We start from the raw sequence: 21,633 nt of genomic DNA on the forward strand, positions 1-21,633 counted from the left end.
GGCATAAAACGGAAAGTCTGGTTGAAAATCCTTTCTAATTGTGTTTCCTTTGAAGAACTGAGTGTGCTGCTGGCATCTTAAAGCCATTTCATTTTAAGCTTACCTGGAGAGAGAGGGAGAGAGAGAGAGAGAGAGAGAGAGAGAGAGAGAGAGAGAGAGAGAGAGAGAGAGAAACTGTGTATTCTTGTGGGTTTTTTAAAGACATATTGATGCATACATGTTATTCCAGGACTAGGAATGTAGAGGCAGGGGGATTACCACAACTTAAGACTAGCCTGGTTCACCTTGTATGTTTGAGGCCACAGAATGAGACTGAGACCCTATCTCCTCTCCGAGGCCTCCTTTCCCTCCTGTCCACGCCCCAGCCACCTGTTGACTATACGGGGAACTCACAGCTCACAGGTTCTCACTTCTCTCAAGCATCTAACACCAGCCTGGTCTGTACAGCAGACATTTCATCTTGGCTTACTGGAAGTGCTAATTAAATAGGATGTCAGCATCTAGGTTTGCCAGACCATTCTTCATGGTGTCAAAAACAATCGCCTAGGAAGCAAGTTAAATCGTCTCTTGGAATAAAACCTGAGAAGTCCCCCATTCTCCTGAGATGAAGTTGTGGCAGTTTTCAACAATCCCACAAGGCCCTAACTCTCCCCTGCCCTCACCCACCCCCTCCTTGATATTCACCTTCCCCTCTGAAAGGCACCATCTACCAGGACACACAGACGGTGCCACAGACAGTCAGTACTCACCCAACTTGAGGTTCTTCTGTTTATTCACTTCTTGGGGAAACCTTCCAGGAACCCCAGACAAGAAAACACTGGATGCCCAGGCTCCATCTTCTGGCCGCTTCTCCCTCCCCAGCTTGCCCACGAATATCTTTGAATTGCTGTCTAATCTTATGCACGGTGTCACCTCCCCGTCCCTTCTAAGCTATAGAAAACCAAAGACAAAGTGGCTTGCATTCACTGCTGGGTCTCACGCAGCATTCAGCACATAGTAGGTGCACAGTAAGTTCTTGCTTTAGATGAACAAATAGTGAAGAACTGAAGTATCTTTTCAGCCTGCCATGTGTTTTGATCTGCCTGTTTATAGAGGCTGTAGATGGTGGTTTTTGTGGACTTCTGAGGCCTTTGTAGACTCAGAAGAGAATTCTCCACTCTTCCTTTGTAAGTGTGATTTCCTTTCATGTGTTTCATTTACTGTGAGTTGTAACAGTCAACTCTCGTGTGAAACTTTGTAGACAGATGGGCTTCAACTTCTCACAGTCTCTGGAGGGCAGGAATTACCATCAGCTCCATTCTGTCCTCGAGGGCACTAAGTCTCAAGGGTTAAGAATCTGTCCAAATTCCTACAGCTAGTGTTGATCGGAATAGAGCCCTCTGTCCTGGAATAGAGCTCTCTGTCCTGGAATAGAGCTCTCTGTCCTTTACACAACAATGACTCTGAAGAAGTGCTCAATGTATCTTTAAGTAGAGGCTGGTTGTTAGGCTCAACCAGACTTCTGAAGGAGTGGCGGAACCAGCTAAGGAGAGAAGAAAGGAGAACCTTTGGGACAGAATCAAGTGTTCCCAGACATGAAGCCCTGAGGGCATTGAGCTGTTTTGGAAGAGGCAAGTTGGGCTCCATCCTAGAGGGATCCTGAGCTGGGGCTGAGCAGCAGGGGCAACTTACAAAGGTGCTCGGGATCTGCCCCATTGCAGTGGGAGCCGCTGGAAGGTTTGCAAGGAGCAGTGCCATGGGAAGGGATGCTTTCTCCTTCCTGGTAAGAATTTTTGCTGCAACCATGGCGATCTAAACCTGTGTGGCACCACATGGCATGCTAACTAAAGCTCTGGCCCCATAGTTCTTAGAAATACCACGTAACACTATGAAAAGTCAGGCTGGCTTACGTGTTTCAGCTGTTTTCTGCTATTTCCTCCTTTGTTTCCCTGCCAGAAGAAAGGGCACCAGGACTTCTAGAGAAGAGAACGTTGGACTGCCTCTCTTGGGTCCCATGCCAACTGCGTGGGATACTGATAGGTGTCCACGCCTAACATCAGTGTGTGTCATCATGTTAGAAGGGGGATTGTGAGTTATTTATTTATAAAGGGTTTGGGGTTACCTTTAGTGTCTGTGTGTATGCATGCATGTATGCGCGCGCGTGTGTGTGTGTGTGTGTGTGTGTGTGTGTGTGTGTGTGTGTGCCAGCACAAGCCAGGGTACATGGGTGGAGCTCAGAGGACAACTTGCAGGAGCTGATTCTCTCCCTCTACTGTGTGGGTCACATGGATTGAACTCAGATTGCCACACTGTATAAGTGCTTTTACTTACTGAGATAACTCATGTGATTTAAATTATTAAGGAATCATGCTATGGTTTTAAAAGAAATTAATATAGCGGATGCCTGACTGTGCCTTTGAGGAAGGTAAATCGAGAAGGCTGGATGAGGTTGACTGGTTGATATTGTCATAATTATTGCATTTAGAATTTAAGGTTTAATTTAAATCCAGATCTACCAGGCCTGGAGAACTGAAGAGGGTCAAGTACCTCAGATGAGAAAAGAAAGGGGGGCTGTTAATTTTCAGTGATTTCCCAGTAGAGGTTCTGTCTTCTTGACTCTCAATGGGTACATTAAACCATAACTGTATCAGCCCCAACCATGACCCTGTCAAAGCAGCTCAATGCTACTCTGTTGGCTTCCCAGAGATCTTAAATGTATATTTCTGTCCACTCTACCTCAGAATAGTAGATTTTTACATGATAACCAGAGAGAAAGCACAGTGGCTTGCAAAATTGTAAGATCTGTGTTTTGCCAGCAATGCTGTGATGCTGCCTGTGCCCTGGGTGGCCCACTGCCCGACCCTGCTTGCTCTTACGGGTTGGAGGTGAGGTGGCAGGGAATGAACAGCAAAGACTCCAAGAGCAGATGAGAAACACTGCAGTGAGCTCCTCTGAACACTACTGCAGGTTCCTTTAATACCGTCAATACCGTCCACCCACGCCCTATTGGTCCCAAGAAAGTGTCTCTTCTAAACAGCAGTTCCTGATTGGCTGGCATTGTCTACGCCAGCAATCCTTGGTCTCTCAGGCAGTCCTCAGTTAAGTCCTTCTGCAGGAGATGTCTTTGAGGCTTCGAGGCACTTTACGCTGGGGTGGCCGTGCCCTTCCTCCTACGTTGTTTTAGTATCTCCATGGGCCGTCCTTATTCCAAGAAGGCAACCATGTGTCGATCTAGCTCACCAAAAAAAGACCATAATACAAAAAAAAGGCTCAGAATCCCTGAACTGATTTGTTGAAAATGAGACCAGGGCTGGGGAGCATGGTTCAGTTAGGTAGAAGCTCACAGAGCATGAGCCAAGTCCTGGGGTCAGTCCCTGGCACTTCCCAAGTCTGGCATGGTGGTGCATGCTTGCAGTCCCCCAGACAAACAAAAGATAAGTCTTGATTACCAGCTTGCAGTCTGTTTCTAAGAATCATGCAGGAAAGGGCTGCACCTGATCCCACAGGGCCACAGTGCCTGTATTTGTTTTCAGAGTCCATAGTACCAGGACGCTGTTCTAAGAATGCTGTGTAGAGAGCCTTGTCTTTACACGGTTTGGACTTCTAGTCTGCCCTGGATCATAACTTTGTCCTTCCCTAAAGAATATCAGGTTTATCAAATAAAAATGAGATGACTGTGCTATCTATATGTCTCTATGTGGCACATACATAGAGAATACATATAAAACATTTTGGATCAATGATGGATATTGTTAAATATTAGTTATTAAATATCACCATAGTTACTATAAAAAATATTTGCTACCCGTCCTAAATTCAAATTTGACCGACCATCTCGTATCCTATCTGGCAACCCTGGTACAACCAAAATTGAGCCAAACGCCCTCCAGCTAATTAAGTACGGCTGGCTTTGGTGCATTGCATTTCCCTATTTACTGATGGGGATTAGCCGACTGCCAAAGGGCTGAGATTTTGATTGAACGCGAAGGTACTTTGAAATTAGAAAACACCCGTCACTCAGAGATCACGAGTAAGGACACGTTCAAGAAACAGATGACTCAGACATAGTCCAGGTCCTGGAAGTGCATCGCCCTCCAGGTTAGGCTGGCAGTAGGAACTGTGCTCTCCCGAGACCCGAGAGCTCCAATTTCGGTATCACAGACATGCGGACAAAGCCCGGACCGAGAGTGAGACTGGATTGTGAAACATTTTGACACAGGACCTGCTGTTAAATAACTTGGTTCCAAACCAAGCAAGAGTCAGTCATTTCCTTTGTCTGGTATACGGTTCCCATCAGGATAATAAAGACCAGGAAAATCCACAAGGGGGAGGAACTCCATCCCCCCCTTGTGACAGGTGAATCACGCAGAGATCCATTCCTCACCATTTAATCACCCAGATCGAAATCACGTTTTGTTTTGCTTTTTAAAGAAAAAGTATCACAAGGCCAGAAGAACGAGACACCACATTTACAAGGTGCTTCCTGTGCCTTGGTCAACTTAAAGTGAAATAAGTGCTTTGGGGTAGTGAAAGGTTCTCCACACAGTGACTTTGTGAGGGAGATTTGTTTAGGGGAAGTCGATCTGAAGTGATGTACATATATTACATAAGGACGCATGGTGAGAAGGGAGTGCTGCCCACTCAAACACCTCCTGAGTCATAGGAAGATGGGAATTAAGGGAAACAGTTCCGTTGGCTTCATGGGTGCTGGCTTCCTCCTCTCAGGCTCAGTCTGCACCCAGTTTGCAGTTTGATTAACTAAAACATACACTATAAAATACTTGTTTCCCCTGCTGGGCTGTCTGCAAAACCAGATGCTTCCTCTCTGACTTACTCCACCACACTCAAATCAAACACCCGCACCACACAGAGCCCTGTAACTCCATCTTCTCTGTCTGAATTGATCTAAGCAAGAGCAGCAAGTCAGCCCGTGTTAGCCTCTTAGAGAAGCACTTTCCCTGAAGTGAACATTTTGGGCACCCACACTTAGGGAAGTTAACACAACACCCTTTGCCTTCTTCTCCCCACTCCTGAGACATAGATTTTCCTGTTTTACTTCACAACAATGTGTGTCCAAGCCGCACTGTGTTTAAGGGGGAGAATATGCTTATTACCCACGTTCTTCGCATGTCGGAGCACGCGAGACCAAGGGCGGTAAACCAAAGGAGCTTTCCGCTCGCCCTTGGCTGCTGTGCGTTCTTACGCTGTAAGGAAGCCCAGCTGTCATTAAGGAAGAATGTTCAGCTGCGGTTGGTCACTCGTAACAACAAGACAGATGCACAGTGTTTTATTTGGGTGAGCTGGCTCCCCTGCAAATAAAGAGCCTAAAATTAAACCGTCTTTACAAAAATACTCGGCAAATGACAGCTCTCACTACTCTAGGGCTCAGATCCTGATTCTTTGCCATGGAAAATGGAGAGTCTCTGCTGAACCCGGTATCTGTTTAGACTTGTCCCTGCTGGGGAGGAGGAGAAAGGTTGGCGTTCTATGGCATGAAGAAAAAAAGAATTAGAAGGAATCCTCACTGAGAAATGAAGGTATAACTATGCAAACCACATTTAAGGATGGAAAGAGGACTTTTTTTTTTTTTTTAAGAAAAAGTGCTTATGGAATCTGAAAGAATAATAGTGGAGCAGAGACATAAAAGGGAGGCTAAATATCTGACCACAGAGGCAAACGGGTTCCTGACAGGGTCACATGGGATGTGAAACTGAGGATTAGTCACCGAAGGAACATCTGTTGCTTTCCCCGTGTGCAACAGGGAAAAGAATAAATGTCTCCAAGTCACTAAGCTGCTCGTGCAACCTTTTGGGAGACTGAGTTTCTTTTAAGACTTCAGCTCTTGGAAAGCACCTCCAGAAAGTTTGGGCTGACCTTGGGGGGGGGTGGGGCCATGACCAACCCTGTACTTTCGATGAGCTCCTCAAGGGAGGCTGATACTACCGTTGAGGGGTATATTCTCCTCAGGGGCTCCTATCTTCAGAATCCAGTGAGGTGGATAGGCCTCCTCAAGATATTTCATGTTAACCAGGAGTGACATCTGCTCACGGAAATGCCTAAGAATCCCATGTATTTTCCAGCCATAAGCCAGTTAGTTGCTGGGCAAGGAATCCTCAATGAGTCACACACACTCTTGGATTCTCTTTTGTTCAGTGTAGAGCAGATCGGCACTCCCTAGAGTGTTTCCAAAGGTCACACCTATGCTGGATGGTTCTGCTCAGGTGTGGTATGAGGGACTTCCAGGCATGCTCCGGGCGCACTGGAAATAACACTTCTCGGTCCTGCATAGGCAGAGTCAGGGAAGGGCGTGCAGGCAAGGACCTCTCTGCATGATCCTGTAAGCATTCTTGACTGCAGGACTTGTAGCAGCCTGGCTTAAACAGCAAAGCATCCCAGCCAGTTTCCTGCAAACGCCTTCGATGGTCTTTGCCTGAGTCACGCTCACACCAGAGGGTGCTTATGTTCCAACCATCCTATCTCTGCAGGGCAAGCCTCCAGGGGTTTTATGGAGTCATAGCGGATGTTGGCGGAACAAGGAAGGGACTTGGAGTGATTTTCAGTCGAGTGTGCCCTCACCAGTCTCTCAAGCGCGTTGTCAGCAGGGCCCCTTATTTGCTAAGAGAGAATCCACTTGAGCTTCTGTCCCCCGGGAACATGTCCAGGACAACTGTAATTCCTGGCAGTCTCGTGTGGTACAGTGAACCTCATCAGCTTCCTGCTAGACCTCACCCTGTGTTCTCCATATTCTCTGTAACTTGTATGTAGACCCCTATTCTCCACGTGTGACCCCAAGACTTGCAGCATTATCTCACAGGGGCTCCAACCTTCAGACCTCTGGTTCCACACAAGGCATTATCCTTCTCCAGACCCCTCCAGTGGCCAGAGTGCTCAGAGACACATAGCAAGTCTTTATCCTCTAGAACATGGGAACAATAGCTGTATCTGGTTAGATATGGCGGAGGGTGATTGATAAGCTGGAGATGGCTTTTTACTCTCTGATGAACATAATCACGCCTCGTTTTCATCACGAGCCACTGGGAGAAGACAGGAGTCACCGTGTTGTTGCGATGGCTTTGTAGCTAGGCGGCCGGTGCCAGGGGCTGACAGAGGCCAATGCCAGAGGCTAACAGATGTCTGGCCAACATCTTCTACCTGCTGGCTTTATGTTTCTCCTAAGTTATTTAACCCCTCCCATCTTAGGATCCTCATTTAGAAAACAGGTTTGCTTTTCTTCAGCTGGTAAAGAGAAGGGTGGAATGAAAAACGGTATTGCTTCGGAATGTCCGCCCTCTGAAATCAAACTGTCCCTATCATAAAGATAATGGCCCAGGACACTCTTGTCTGTGAGATTATAGATCGCCAAGCCAACAGATCCACAGATCAAAGGAAGGCTGGAACTGAGGGGTGGGCCACATCCGTGCACCAAGTTCGGAAGACTCGCCCTGCACCTTGTATCTAGTGCTGACTTTGCGATAACTCAGTCGGAGGCAGATCAGACACATCTGTCTTCCTACTGAAATGTGGTTGGACTTAAAAATTTTGAAATAGTAGTCATAATGCGAACTCCAAATGCAGGTCTAGGAAGAGAATTTGGAGCAGAGAAATAGTCTATGTTGTTCCTCTAAATTGTATATCGTTTAGCATACAACCCAATAACAAATCATACTCAGAGCTTCTCTGGCTCCGGTTTTTAGCAGGCTTTGTCTCCGGAACCCAGAACTCCAAAACCTCCACAACTCACACAAGCATCCTCTTTCACCGGTTACAGGTTAGCAGTTGCTCTGCCTTCGTCCAACTCGGACATCTTCTTCCTCCTCCCCTGTCCCAAAATAAGGAAGAACTAACAAGCATCCTAAGGGCAAGACGCCCGCACGAGTTCAGTGCCTCTTCTTAGGCACCGTGAGCCACTGCCAATCACAGTTCATGGGGCAGAAAAGTCACGTGACCTCACCACACAGGAAGCGGAAACACAGCCAGCTCAAAGGGGCAGGCCCGCGTAAGGATCCTTTACAGAACCCAGGAGAAAAATGGGAATAATGGTAATCTATATCCAAACACACACAGTACACACACAGTCACCAAGTCTGCCACGGCTCTGCCTGCACAGACCACGGACAACCGGCTTGCGAATATGTTGGTGAACATAGGCAAAGCCACTGATGTCCTACTGTTAGTGAGGTTAAGAACCGGGTTCAGAACTCAGCCAGGCTTTGAAGTGAACGGGAGGTGGTTTTGAAGAGGGGAGGAGGATTTGGTCCAAGGCTGTAGAAAAGGTCTGATAGGTGTTTGTGTGGCCCGTCCCAGGGTCCAAAGGACAGCAAGCCTGGCTGGGTTTATTTTCAATTTTTTTTAACCCCCCTGAGATCAGTGAACCCTGAACAAATTCTTGTTAAGCATGTTTTTCCTACTTAATATTTAATCCTGTGTCTACTTAACATGAAATTTAATCTACATAATCTTTGGGCTTGTAGGTCATCAAAAACCACGAGTGTGTCAGAAATAGCTGGTGCCCAAGAAATCTTTTCAAGCTTTTCCTATCAATAGAGGTTAAACAACTCTTGTCAGAGTTTAAGCAAGATAGGAACTGATTCCGGTCTCATTCCCCACCAGGTCCCAGCCCTTAAGAGCACACGGAACAGGGTCACCTGCTGGAAAAGCAGGACACAGCATTTTCCTTTTCTTCTGCCCTTGTTTGTCTGCCACAGAACACAACATGATGTTTTCCCGGGAAGAAAACTTACAAAATACAATAAAACAAAAATAATTTCAGACTTTTTGGAAGTCCTAAAGCTGTGCTAACCAGGAGGGGGGAAATGATTCCTAAATGAATCTATTTTTCTTAAGAAAGGATCTGTGGCAGGTGGAAGATTCTATTTTTGAAAACTAGAAAAAAGGTATTGTGTAAACAGGAGTGGGTTAGCAAAAATGACGGGTGAAATTTGTTGTGAGAGTTAAAAATATCTCTGTACTTATTTTTTTCTACAATTATTTATATTATAGTAAAATATGTGCTTAACACAAAATATAAATAAAGCATTTATACAATTAGTGTAGATTAATTTTAGAGTTATCGGTACTGCACAAATAACTAATATGATATATATTTAATATAAATTGTATAACATCTATATCTTTGATATATTTTATAATATATATTCTGTGACCTATATGACTTATTAATATCTGTAAGTTAAATATAAATAATACATCACAGTTTTGACTAGAATATCTATGTATTCTGATATCAAAATCCTCATCCCTGGCTCTGGGCACTGGGAGGGGCATTTTTACCTACAAGGATGGAGTAGTCGGTTTGCCTGAAGAAATATGCAGGCGCACTCAACACCCGGACAACAGTATTACTCAGAATGCTGAGAGGAAGCAGGGTGAGCAAGGCGCACCCTAAAGAGATGGGATGCCGTCCACCATGCTGGACAGCGCATGCTCCCAGAGCAGCAGTGTCATGTGGGACCCCATGCCCATTGTCGGGCTTCGATCTTCCGGTGGTTCTGAGGACTGAACCCAGAGCTCTGTCAGGCTAGTAAAAGGTGTAGCTCCTTCTCAAGGAGCCCAGCACTGCCGTGACTCAGTGACTTAGTGACTCAACATTGGAGGAGTGAATGACTCATTTTTCCACAGCCCCTCTGTGAGCATAAATGGTAGTGCTCTCCTTGGAGGACGGCAGTCATGCGTAGTAAAGGTCCCACATGGCAGGCACATGGCTGATGTGTGGCTGCCGTGTGAATGTTGTGTAAGCTATGTGGATTCTACGGGCCACTACGGTTACCCTGGGCTTTCTGACTAGATTGTGTATCACTATATTATTTTAATCCATCTGCATCTTCTTCACTTTGAATGCTTCCTGCCCGTTACCTTTCTACTAATTGGCCACAGCTTTCTGGCCACGCACGGATTGTTTACTTTCAGCAAAGGATTATCCCAGTGTTCTCTGCCTCCCTCCCAGATCCTCCACTCTCGCAAGGACCCATCTCTCTGTTAGATCTTTTTTGTCTTCCACTTCCTGCCACCCTATCTCGTTCTCGGCGCTGCAAAAGCAGCCTTCCACCGTGTGCCCACTGTATAGATTCATTCCCAAACTGAACTTAATTCTTCACTCTCTCCAGAAAACAAATGGCGTACCGCAGGGCAAAGGCTAAACAAATCCATGTCGTGTGTCTTTCTTGACTAGAAGCAGGAAAGGGCAATTGTGACTCCGCTATTAAATATTTTCATGGACTTCAGCGAAGGTGTCATAGCTCTGAGAATTATAATCCCAACCAGGAAGCTCTAACTGCTTCCTGTTAAAACCTGGGAAACTAAATGCTATTTCCAGAGACTAACCTTTCGTGTGGCTTTCATGGAGTGTTGCCTCTCTGGAGGATTAGAAGAGGGAACACGTGACAGAAGCCCATTTATCAGCTCACCCATAATCAGCTTGTAGAAAACTATGGATGTCTCCTAACATTTTAGGAGATAAGACACGTGGGTTGTAGAACCACTGGGGGTGGGGGGGAGGGGGAAGAAAACCAAAGGCAGCAACATGAAAGCTCATAAAATAAAATGTGCAAGAAGCAGATTCCTTTTTTTTTAATTGTCATGCATTTATGCAGTGTGTGTGTGAGTGTGTGTGTGTGTGTGTCTGTGTGTGTGTGCACGTGTGAATTTACGTGCATCCAATCCGCTCCCCTTGGGGCTGCTGGGCATCCAACTTAGGTCTTTTGCAATAGCAGCAAGTGCTCTTAACCACCGAGAAGTTTACTTCTTGAAAGAAGGCTGCTGAAGAACCAGAGTAATGTCTGGGCATATGGGGAAGGGCAGAAGCCAAGGAGTCAACCGAACTGGTGTGTATAAGACAGATAGATTACTGCTCTTAGCAGAGCGATGAGCAAAGGCCTGTCCTCCAGTCACACAGCAGACCCATGAAGATCTGGTCTCTGTGACGCTGAAGGGGCTGAGAGTAGAGAATATTGTAACTGTAAACCAGTAACTACCGTAAGTCAAGGGCTGATCGGCAATCTGAAGTGGGTGAACCTGAGACAGGCACAAAGGTGCAGAGGCTGATGGAGAACAAGGGTAGCCAGGTAACAGCCAATGTTCAGACAGATCGTAGACTAATAGGTTATTTGATAGGTGCCGTGGAGATGACTCGTGGATTATGGATAGTTGATCAAAGATAGGAAAATGATAGGTGATTGTGAACTGGTTGATAAATGATTGGTAAACTGCACATACACACACACACACACACACACACACACACAGAGAGAGAGAGAGAGAGAGAGAGAGAGAGAGAGAGAGAGAGAGAGAGAATTTCAGAAAAGAAGAATGAAAAAAGCACCTTGAGTTTAGACAGATTACACAGAGCACATGATGGGGCTGGGAGAAAGCTGGTGCCTTCTACAGTCTTTGCACCTCCTTCCTCCTATAGCTCCCAGCTGAGCCTTTCCCTCCAGGTTTCAATCTCCTCCTCCTCGAGAGTCTGTCAATTTTGAGATGGTGTTGACAGCCCTTTTTACCTAACTCTCCATGACTCAAGAGTAGCAGTGCATTTCCACAGGCAGTGGAACTATTCCGGACTCTTCCCCTCTTGTGTGTGCTGTTTACTTCCTCTGCGCTTCCCCTTCCTGCCTACTGCTTGGATCACTACAGCTTTGGTGGGGGTGGGTTGACCTTTCTCTCCACCGCCTCTTGCCAATGAGCTCCCTCCAGGGGCTGGATTCCTCGGGAAGGCTATGTTGGTAACAACAACGGTGGTTTCATTCTTAAAAATCCTTGGCCATTTAGCCTGTCCTTGGCATCTTGCCAGATGGTCAGGGATTCGAAGGTAAATGCCACGCCCAGTGCTTTGAAGGAATTCTCAGGGGCCAGGCTGGCTGGGTGCTCTCCGATCTGATCTACCTGTGAACAGCACGTGTCTGTCCCTCTTTCTTTCAGGCCATAGCACAGCCCCATGGTAGCCAGGTGGGTGAAGGGGAGCGAGGACGCGCCACTTGCCCTGCAGAAGATTCCTGACCTACAGAGTGAGTGACCAGGTAGTAAAGGGCTTGGAGGGCAGAGGGTTATAGACTGGGGGCAGGGGTTGGAGGCTAGAGGCTGCCCTGAGACCTGAGACTGTCCCTTAGCTGTTGTTTCTCCCTCAGAGGGATTCTGAACCACGCACTTGCAGACACAAGTCCCAAGCCCTGATCGCCCGGAGGGGAGGCACTGCTCATTTTCACACAGATCCCAAAGCCAGGTGTTCAGGCTTTCGACCAGAGCTTACCAGAAACAGGAAGGCACACAGTTCATCCCCAGCCAGTCAACTCCCCAGCAAGAGCAGGGGGAGAAACAGAAGCCGCACAGCCCTTCTTTCCAGGGAACAAGGCCACAGTCTCCGAATCTGGAGAGTGCTGTACAGGAAGCACCTCCTCTATGTGCAGGACACTCACGTTTCACTTGTCCTGGAAAAACTTAAGCCCTTGTTTTGGATTCAGTGTACTGAGTGGCACGCGTGTTCCCCAGCCGTTCTCTGTCCTCTATCTTTCCCCTCAGTTCCACCTGGTCACTTGCATGTGAGCTGTGCTTGTCTTTGGCAGAGCCCCTGTCATGGCCTGCATCTGCATTCAGCATGGCAGGCCGTTTCCAAGCCTCAGTGGGGTTACTTTCTTCCTTACTGTGAACTAAGGAGCGTGGTCCAGGGCACAAGGAGGAGGCTCCACGCTCTTTGCAGTGTCCCTGGCTCTAAGTAACAGATCTTAGGAAGTGTAGAGTAGGCCTCAAAACATTGAAACTCTAAGTAACTTACAGCCTTCCTTTTCAACAACAACAAAAAAAAGTATCTTTCCAAGAAAGAATAAAAAGGCCATTTCAAGGGTGTTCATAACGCAACAGGAAGATTTAACGGCCCGTGGCACCGTTTTACATCCTGAGCAGGTGCTGGCCTTCAATGGGGACCCTTGTTTCCACAAAGGGATTTGCCTGCATCATTCATTCTAAAACGAATTTTATTGCCACAATGTCCCTCTACCAGAAAGATTGGGGCCTGAATCATAAGGCACTGACTATCCATTTATTGCTTCTCAAAAGGGGGATTTTTTTTTTACCCCGATTCTTAAAATACCAATGAGGTAGGTTAAAAAGAAGAACCAAAATAAAACATGCCAGCTAGGTAGAGTTCCTCTGAATCTCCAACGTTATCTTTTCCAAGGACTGGAGGAGTCATCAGTCTCGTCAGCATCAGCAGGCAGGGGCTATAAGATGCTCTGCAGCCTTGGGGCCAGCTCCTCCCCAGCTGCTGGCTCTCCAGGCAGGGCAAAGCACTCCCCACTCCCCGAGGCTGAGCGGGGAGCCCAGAGCTACTTCTCGGTAGGTTGTTTTCTTTTTTCTGAGACTATGTTAGATTTCTTCTTCGCTGCACATACTCTTTGATTTGTTCTTGAAACAGGCTCCTCTAGCTGGTTCTATCTTGATCTAAAGAATAGAGCAGAATTGTGTGTGTACCTCAATATCACACCTGAAATGACATGGGTAGTGCCTGTCTAAGAATCACCTGCATGTCAGTGGAGAGGTTAAGAAAGTTTAATCACTTGCTGCTAGTGGGCCTTTAATGGCGTGATAATTGGGCTTTTCCTAAACATTAAGTTATTCACTTGGACAGGGGTGGCAAAAGAATTGCTCCAACATATGCAAGTTAAAAGGGAGGTCTGAATGCGTATCGATACTGCTTTGTCTCTGAATACTTGGGGGTAATATTGCTATACCCAAACTATTTTATGAGTAGCCAATCACACACACACACACACACACACACACACACACACACACACATATGTATAATTTCATATGTAAGATCAGTTCTGGATCATTAAAGCTGACTCTTCGTAGCTGCTGGTAATGTTCTGTAAGCTATCTGCATAACTTCTGGTATCATCAAGAGAAAAATAACTCATTTCGTTTTTAGAATAAGGCTTTGCATAGGTGCTAATTTAATCATCACAAAACCTTAAGGAGTAGGACCGACATAGTTAGTTCTTCCTTATCTAACCATAAACATTCAATTACCTAGAAGGGGGCAATCTCAACTGAGGAATTACCTCACCGGACTGACCTGTAGGCAGTTCTATGGGGGCGTTTTATTGATTGATGATTTATGTTGGAGGTACCAGTCCACTGTGGGCAGCGCCATCCTCTAGCAGGTGGGTCTGAGCTATATAAGAAAGGTAGCTGAGCAAGACAGAGGAAGCAAGCCCATAAACAGAGTTCCTCTGCGGTCTCTGCTTCAGTTCCTGCCTTGAGTTCCTACCCTGGCTTGCGGCCTGTAAGATGAAATAAACCCTTTCCCCCAAAGTTGCTTTGCATCAGTGTTTTATCAAAGCAACAAAAAGCAAACAAACACAGACAGAGGTTGCTACTGAGGATAGGGTAAAAACCCACACAGGCATAAAGGAATTACTCCCAGTTAAAAATTAAAGAGCTGAGGTCTAGAGAGGCTGAAAGTTTATGCTGCGTCGCATAGACAATCAGCTGAGGAGTCAGAGTTTCAAATAGCTCTTCCAAAGCCTCTGTCCCTTGCTCTGCTGCTTTCACAGCTCCAGTTCAAGTCAGCTAGCCTGCCTTTCACAGTTCTATTTCCTTCCTTACATCCACACTCGGCATCCCCTCTACCGCCTGATTGCTCTATCTGTTGGTTGGTGGGTAGAGGGGTAAGGACACTGGGTGCAGCTGCGCTTGCCCTGGACATATGCAAACAATGTTCTAATGATTATTCCTCAAGCAGACAGCATGGTATTACTTCACCATGTATTATACATACCAGGTTAAGTTCAACAAATGATCTGTGGATGGTTTAAAGTACTGAGAATGATATGCACAGATTGCACGCAGACAATTTGTCATTTCCCTAAAGGAATCATGGTTCACAATGGGGTTTTGTATCTACAGGGCACCCTAGAAACAGGGAGCCCCTGGAAACTGTCTCAGTTTTACTTCCCTTGCTATGTTAAAACAGCCTGACAAAAGCAACTTAGGGGGGTTATGGAGAGATGGTTCGGCAGTTAAGATAGCTTACTGCTCTTGCAGATGGACCCAGTTCCCAGCACCCAAGTCAGACAGTCACAATCACATGTAGGTCTTCTAGCTCTGGGGAATCTGATTCCTTCTTCTGGCCTCAGCAGATACAACCTCCCATCACACACATATATACATAAATCTTTTGTGTGGGGAACAACTAAGGGAAGAAAGGGCTTCTTTTAATTCAAAATTCAGATTACAGTTCGTCATGGGGAGGAAATCACAGAGACAGGGGCCTGATACCGCTGGTCACATCACCTCCAGACTGGAGAAACAGAGCATGGAATACGTGGGTTGCTCAGCCTACTTCCTCTACTCTTAGTAGAGGAAATCAGCTGCAGAGCCAGGATCCCCTGACTAAGGAATGGTTCCACTTATAGCACCCAGGTTTCCTACCATAACTGATAGAATCATAAAAACCCACCATAGACACACCCACAGCCAACTTGATCTAGACAATCCCTCATTGAAACTCTTCTCCCCTTGTGGTTTTAAATAATGCTGAATCGACAGTTAAAACTGAAAGATACCAAGGGACAACGGTGTGTTCAGTCTGATGGCACATGATAATAGAATATGGTTATTGCATGTGGTAGGAGATTAACACCAAACTATAACAAAAGGATTCTGCTATTTCCTATTCTACTTTCTTGACGTCCTACCAAAGTGTTGTGAGACACATCTTTCTTTGTTATTTCTTTAGGTGGTCCAAGGAGCCTGAGGATGGAGGCCATTCACATTGGCATGTCCAGTGCCCCACTGGTGAAGCACAGCAATGGGGTTGGACTCAAAGCCCACAGGCCCCGAGTCATGTCGAAGAGTGGACACAGCAATGTGAGAATTGACAAGGTAGACGGTATCTATTTGCTCTACCTCCAGGACTTGTGGACGACAGTCATCGACATGAAGTGGAGATATAAGCTCACCCTGTTTGCTGCCACCTTTGTGATGACCTGGTTTCTTTTTGGGGTGGTCTACTATGCCATAGCTTTTATTCATGGCGATTTAGAACTCGGGGAATCTAATTCTAACCACACGCCCTGCATTATGAAAGTGGATTCCCTCACAGGGGCATTCCTCTTTTCCTTGGAGTCTCAGACAACCATTGGCTATGGGGTCCGTTCCATCACAGAGGAGTGTCCCCACGCTATCTTCCTCTTGGTTGCCCAACTGGTCATCACCACCTTGATTGAAATCTTCATTACTGGAACCTTCCTGGCCAAGATTGCAAGACCCAAAAAGCGAGCCGAGACCATTAAGTTCAGCCACTGCGCCGTCATCAGCAAGCAGAATGGGAAGCTATGCCTGGTCATCCAGGTGGCTAACATGAGGAAGAGTCTCTTGATTCAGTGCCAGCTTTCCGGAAAACTCCTCCAGACACATGTTACCAAAGAGGGAGAGCGCATTCTCCTCAACCAGGCTACTGTCAAATTCCACGTGGACTCCTCTTCCGAGAGTCCCTTTCTCATCCTGCCTATGACCTTCTACCATGTGTTGGATGAGACGAGCCCCCTGCGGGACCTCACACCCCAGAACCTAAAGGAAAAGGAGTTTGAATTGGTGGTGCTTCTCAATGCCACCGTGGAATCCACCAGCGCAGTCTGCCAGAGCCGAACGTCTTACATCCCAGAGGAGATCTACTGGGGCTTTGAGTTTGTGCCTGTGGTTTCTCTCTCCAAAAATGGAAAGTATGTGGCTGATTTCAGTCAATTTGAGCAGATCCGGAAGAGCCCGGATTGTACCTTCTACTGTGCGGATTCTGAGAAACAGAAGCTTGAAGAGCAGTACAGGCAGGAGGACCAGAGGGAACGTGAGCTGAGGAGCCTTCTACTGCAGCAGAGCAACGTCTGACCCCGGCCGGCCTCTGGGCATCTCCTAACCAGGGCTCTTCTCAAAAGCAACGGCTGCCATGAACATGGGATGGGTGGCCCTGCTCCCAAGCCACACAGACGTCCATGGCCATCTTCCTCTTTGCTATGGTAGCTGAACAAGCATTTCTGAATATCAAAGGATGTCTTCAGAGTGCCTGGTCAGAGGTGAATGCTCAAGTTCAGATTTTTTTCCCCCCTAAAATGGACCTATGTATTGGAGAGCTGAGAGTAGGAAGATAGGAGCATTCCTCTTGGAAGGCGGACGCACAGCAGTGCTGATAGTGAATGGACATGTATGTCTATTCAAGAACACCTGCTTATAACACAAATTATTTATTTAACCCACCTAACAAGGGCGTTGGCGGCTGAGGTCTGAGGTGTAATTCGCTATTTGCGTGTCCCACTGTTTAAGGACACACACACTCCTACTCATGTTCAAGTGCATACATTTTTACCTGCAGTGACGGTCATCTGGTGATGACCAAAAGAAGCTGGGAAAGCGAGGACTTAAAGCTTGCAGAATGCAGTTGTCTTGTTTTTAACCTTCTTCCATAGACCTTAATTGCATGGAGTGAACGTAATCAAGTCAGGAATCAAGAGTTCAGAAAATACGTCCATCTCATGACTCTATGGTCCTCATCACTTCTCGGGGAAGCATGTACTAAGCCCCCTTTTCCTTCAGAATGTCCTTCACAGACAAGCCAAACAGCACCATTTAGGGACATCCTGGCAACCACACACACAGTCAGGTTTCAGCCAGGCACACAGTGTTGGGGTCTCTGAGTAATGTTTTCAATGCTGGCTGTCTAGATCCACATGAAAAGAAGAGTGTGTGAGCCCCACGTCCATGTGTCCTCCAGGTCTGCCCTCCATCCACGTTCTTAGTCAACACACCCATCTCTTGGCTGTTTCACTTTCCCCTGTGGACATACCTTGGCCACAAAGGAACTGTTCGGAATTACTAATGTCTCAGGAATGAAACAGATCCCAGAGAGCTGTGACTGCCACAGTTGTGTTAATTCATGGATTGAAGACTACAGTCACCACCAAAGAAAGCTGGAATTATCACCAACAGGGAGTCTGCATAGAAGCATGTAGCACATGACAGAGAAGAGGAGCCACAGGAGAGGTGTCTGTGAGCAGGAGGACCCCTTGTGCAAGAGCCAAGAGCAAATGTGTTGTATAGCTCAGTGTTACAGGGGTGACATTTTGGCTCTAAAAAAATGTAGAAGTATAATGCCTGCATTTCCTTGGGAAAGAGAATTACGCAGGCTAGGATTGGCTGAATAGGTAAACACTCTGTGCCCATTTTACTCAAATCAGGACAAACTAGACATTCCCTCAAGTGCCATTTGACCATGAATGTGCACACGCACACACACACATACACACACACACACACACAAAACACACACATACACACACACACACACACACACACACACACACTCAAGTGCCATGCGACCATGAATGTGCAGGCAGTACAGGCAATACACACACACCCCTCTTGCATTATGCCAGTGTGTGCTCTGGCTCTGCAAACACAATCCCAGGCATGTGGGATCAAAGGTCACACTAAGAAAGTCTACCACACTTATCCTCCTGTTTATCTGATTCTTTAAGCCAAAGAACACTTGAGCCCAGAGTAACTGGAGAAACTTTAGCTGGATGTAGCTGTCAGTGTGAACTACTACACACCCAATCTCAGCTTCATGTGACCACATTTGCAAGTGTCTTTCCTTTAAACAACAATGAAATGTGGAGATAAAAATCTTTGGGTTGGAATGGAGCTAATGCAGTGAGAGTCTGAGGCCCATGGGGGAGAAGCTTGCAGAACAATTTCTATTTAGGAAGATTTAGGGCTCGAGAAATGGCTCAGTAGGTAAGGGCACCAGTCCAAATGCCCAACACCCTTCTAAAATGTGGTTCACCAGCCTGTAACTACAGTACCCTGGGGAGCTGAGACAGGGGGATCACTGGGGCTTGCTGGGTACCTCCAGGCTCAGTAAGAGACCCTGTCTCGGGGAATAAGGCAGATAGAGGAGGACAATCAACCCACTCCTCTGTCCTCCAGGCATATGCACGCCCCCCCCTCCCATCTCACTGTCTGTCTGTCTCTCTCTCAGAGACAGTTTTCCATTCTTGCGAACTGTTGGCTGTTGGCCTGTTCAGATGTCAGTCCCTTTCGCTAGCAATCCTGTGTATTCATGTCATACACTTACAGTAGAATCAACAGGAAAACCATGCCCTGAGGGTGTTTGTGGTGGCTTTTCCATTGTATTATGAAATTCCTCACCCAAAACCCACTTTGGTGGCCATATGAGTCTGATTGATCCCGGTAACGCAACCTGCTTCTGTTGTATACGGTACAATGATAACACGTCAGTCTCAAACTCATCTTCGTAAAATCACTGAGCAAACTATATTCACCCAGACTTGGAATATCTGATAATTTGATTTTTTTTGTACTATACACATAGATATGCAGTGCCTTCAAAACCAATGTATGGGCCAGGTGTGCTGGTACATACCTGTGACCACAGCACTGGGAGGTGGAGAGTTCAAAGCCAACCTCCACTACATAATGCCTCCATTACAGGAGCCCTTCTAACAAACAAAAAAAAAAAAGTAATAATGTTTAGGTCAATAAATCTTATTGTAACATAGTATTTAGTAAGTAGTTCTGTAGTTGACTGGTTTGAAACCTAACATTTTCCAGAATCCCTTAGATATTACTTTGAATCACATAGCCTCATGTTAATATACTGGTAGAAGAGTTAAGTAGTAAACGTACTGGATGTTATCTAGACAGCTTCCTGGTGGAAACAGATTCAGAAGAGTCATCAAAACAATGGAGTGTTTAACCTGAAGAAAGTTTTGTGTTTCTTCAGAAACCCAATGCATTTACCTTCTCGATGACTCTGCGAAAATTGTCCTTCATTTGGGAGACCACGGGGCAGCAGACCAACGTATACCACAAGCCATGTCTTCTGCCTTGATGCTCGTGACCCCTGACAAAGAGGAGACGCACCCTCTGACCCATACAGTGAGCCACTTTGGGTTGAGGGCGGGAGCTAAACATTGGTTCTCTGTTATCTTTTTATTCACAGGGAAATTAACAATGAAGTTTGTGGATATCTAAAAATAAATGCCTAGCGGTGAGAAGAATAATATTCATTAGAGTGGATCAAATATTTAGACCAATACAAACACCTGCTTTGTTTGATCTTTAATTGAATTAAATTTCTACTTTGAATTGGCTGTGTTTTTGACATCACTGAAGTGTAAAATGAGGTCTTATATATTTTTGAAGGCCACTTACTCTAGTGTGGAGAAACCTTTCTATTCTAATGTAATTCTCTCTCCATTAGATCCTTGTAATCTGTGCAAAGATGACATATCAGTGTAGAAAGAAAGGAACCAGGGAGAGAGAGACAAAGGGTTGGGGTGAATGGAAGGGGAGCCTGGGCCCCTGGTGGACACTCACTGTAAGCTTAGTGCAGGGGTTGACTCTGCATGGTGACTGCGGCCTGTGACGAAGGCTCCACCATGCATGGCTATTTTTCTTCCTACTGCCTATACAGTGTTTGAGAGGGTTGCTTCAGAGGCCGGCTCAGCTTAGTTTTCCCTGATGGTATTTTTAAACTGAAGCCACTCTGCCTCAAGTGTTGATTTCCACCCCTAGTGCAGCTCACTTGTAAAACACTTGTAAGTTATGGGGCCAAGGCAGGCCATGAGGTACACGACTTCCTCGAGAGGATGCAGGGCTTCCTATTTCCCTTCTGAAGGTTAACTACGTACTCCGCCCTGTGCCCATTACAAGTCCCCTGATCTTCAGGCTTATGGCTGGCAATGGGTGATTATTCACCTCAGGGTAATGACATGTGGCAGCTCTGAGGTCTCCAGATCTGCCACAAAATGACAGAGGCCGGAACTTTGCTGGGATTTTAAAGGAACCGGAGACATGGTCTTTGGCTTCAGAGTAAGAAAGGGTTGGGAATGTATGAGAAATACACTGGAGTGGCTGGGGAGACAACTCAGCAAAGTGCTCGCCTCCTAGCATGAGGACCCCAGGTCCCTCCCAAAACTCACTTATGGGGGCGGGGTGGATGGGACCAGGTGTGGTCGCATGACTTTTTAGTCCTAGAAGTGGGGAGGTGGAGGTGGACAAGTCTCCTGAGCTCACTCATCAATCAGCCTAGCTGACTTGCCAAGTTCCAGCCCAATGAAAGACCTGTCTTAAAAAGCAAGGTACAAGTCTGACCTCAGTTGCTGTCTTCAGATGCCCACCAAAATGATTGTCTGCTGTTACATTATAGCAAGCTGCCCTCCAACCCTTCTGAATTCCAGAGTTCCTAGAAATGCCAATGGATGGAGTTCAGGTTCTTTCCAAAGCTTTGCCTCTAAGTATACCATAGAAGGAGGGAGAAGAGGAGGGGGGGAGGAAAGGAAGGGGCAGAGGGGGAAGGAGAGGAGGAGGAGGGGGAAGGGGAAGAGGAGGAAGAGGGAAAGGGAGAGGAGGAGGAGGAGGGGGAAGGGGAAAAGGAGGAAGAGGGGGAGGAGGAGGATAGGAAGGGGTACAAGGGGAAGGAGAGGAGGGGGAGGGGGAAGGGGAGAAGGGGAAGGGGAGGAGGAAGAGGAAGAGGAAGAAGAGGAAGAGGAGGAAGAGGAAGAGGAAGAGGAAGAAGAAGAAGAAGAAGAAGAAGAAGAAGAAGAAGAAGAAGAAGAAGAAGAA

General features: G+C 46.5%; 1 protein-coding gene across 16 annotated transcripts in view; it reads left to right on the forward strand.

Annotated features, from left to right (window-relative positions):
* Kcnj15 (potassium inwardly-rectifying channel, subfamily J, member 15) overlaps positions 1–20,154 on the forward strand; it is a 44,333-nt gene extending 24,179 nt beyond the window's left edge. For 8 of the 16 annotated variants that reach the window (XM_006248128.5, XM_006248131.5, XM_063270252.1 and 5 more), the window contains 2 exons: positions 11,914–11,999; positions 15,731–20,154. In XM_006248128.5, coding sequence (XP_006248190.1) covers positions 11,930–11,999; positions 15,731–16,878 — 1,218 coding nt within the window. In that variant the 5' untranslated portion in view covers positions 11,914–11,929 and the 3' untranslated portion in view covers positions 16,879–20,154. 16 annotated transcript variants of the gene reach the window in all.
* The last annotated feature ends 1,479 nt before the right edge of the window (positions 20,155–21,633 follow it).

The sequence above is a fragment of the Rattus norvegicus genome, chromosome 11 (assembly GCF_036323735.1).
Source record: "Rattus norvegicus strain BN/NHsdMcwi chromosome 11, GRCr8, whole genome shotgun sequence".
Lineage (NCBI taxonomy): Eukaryota > Metazoa > Chordata > Mammalia > Rodentia > Muridae > Rattus > Rattus norvegicus.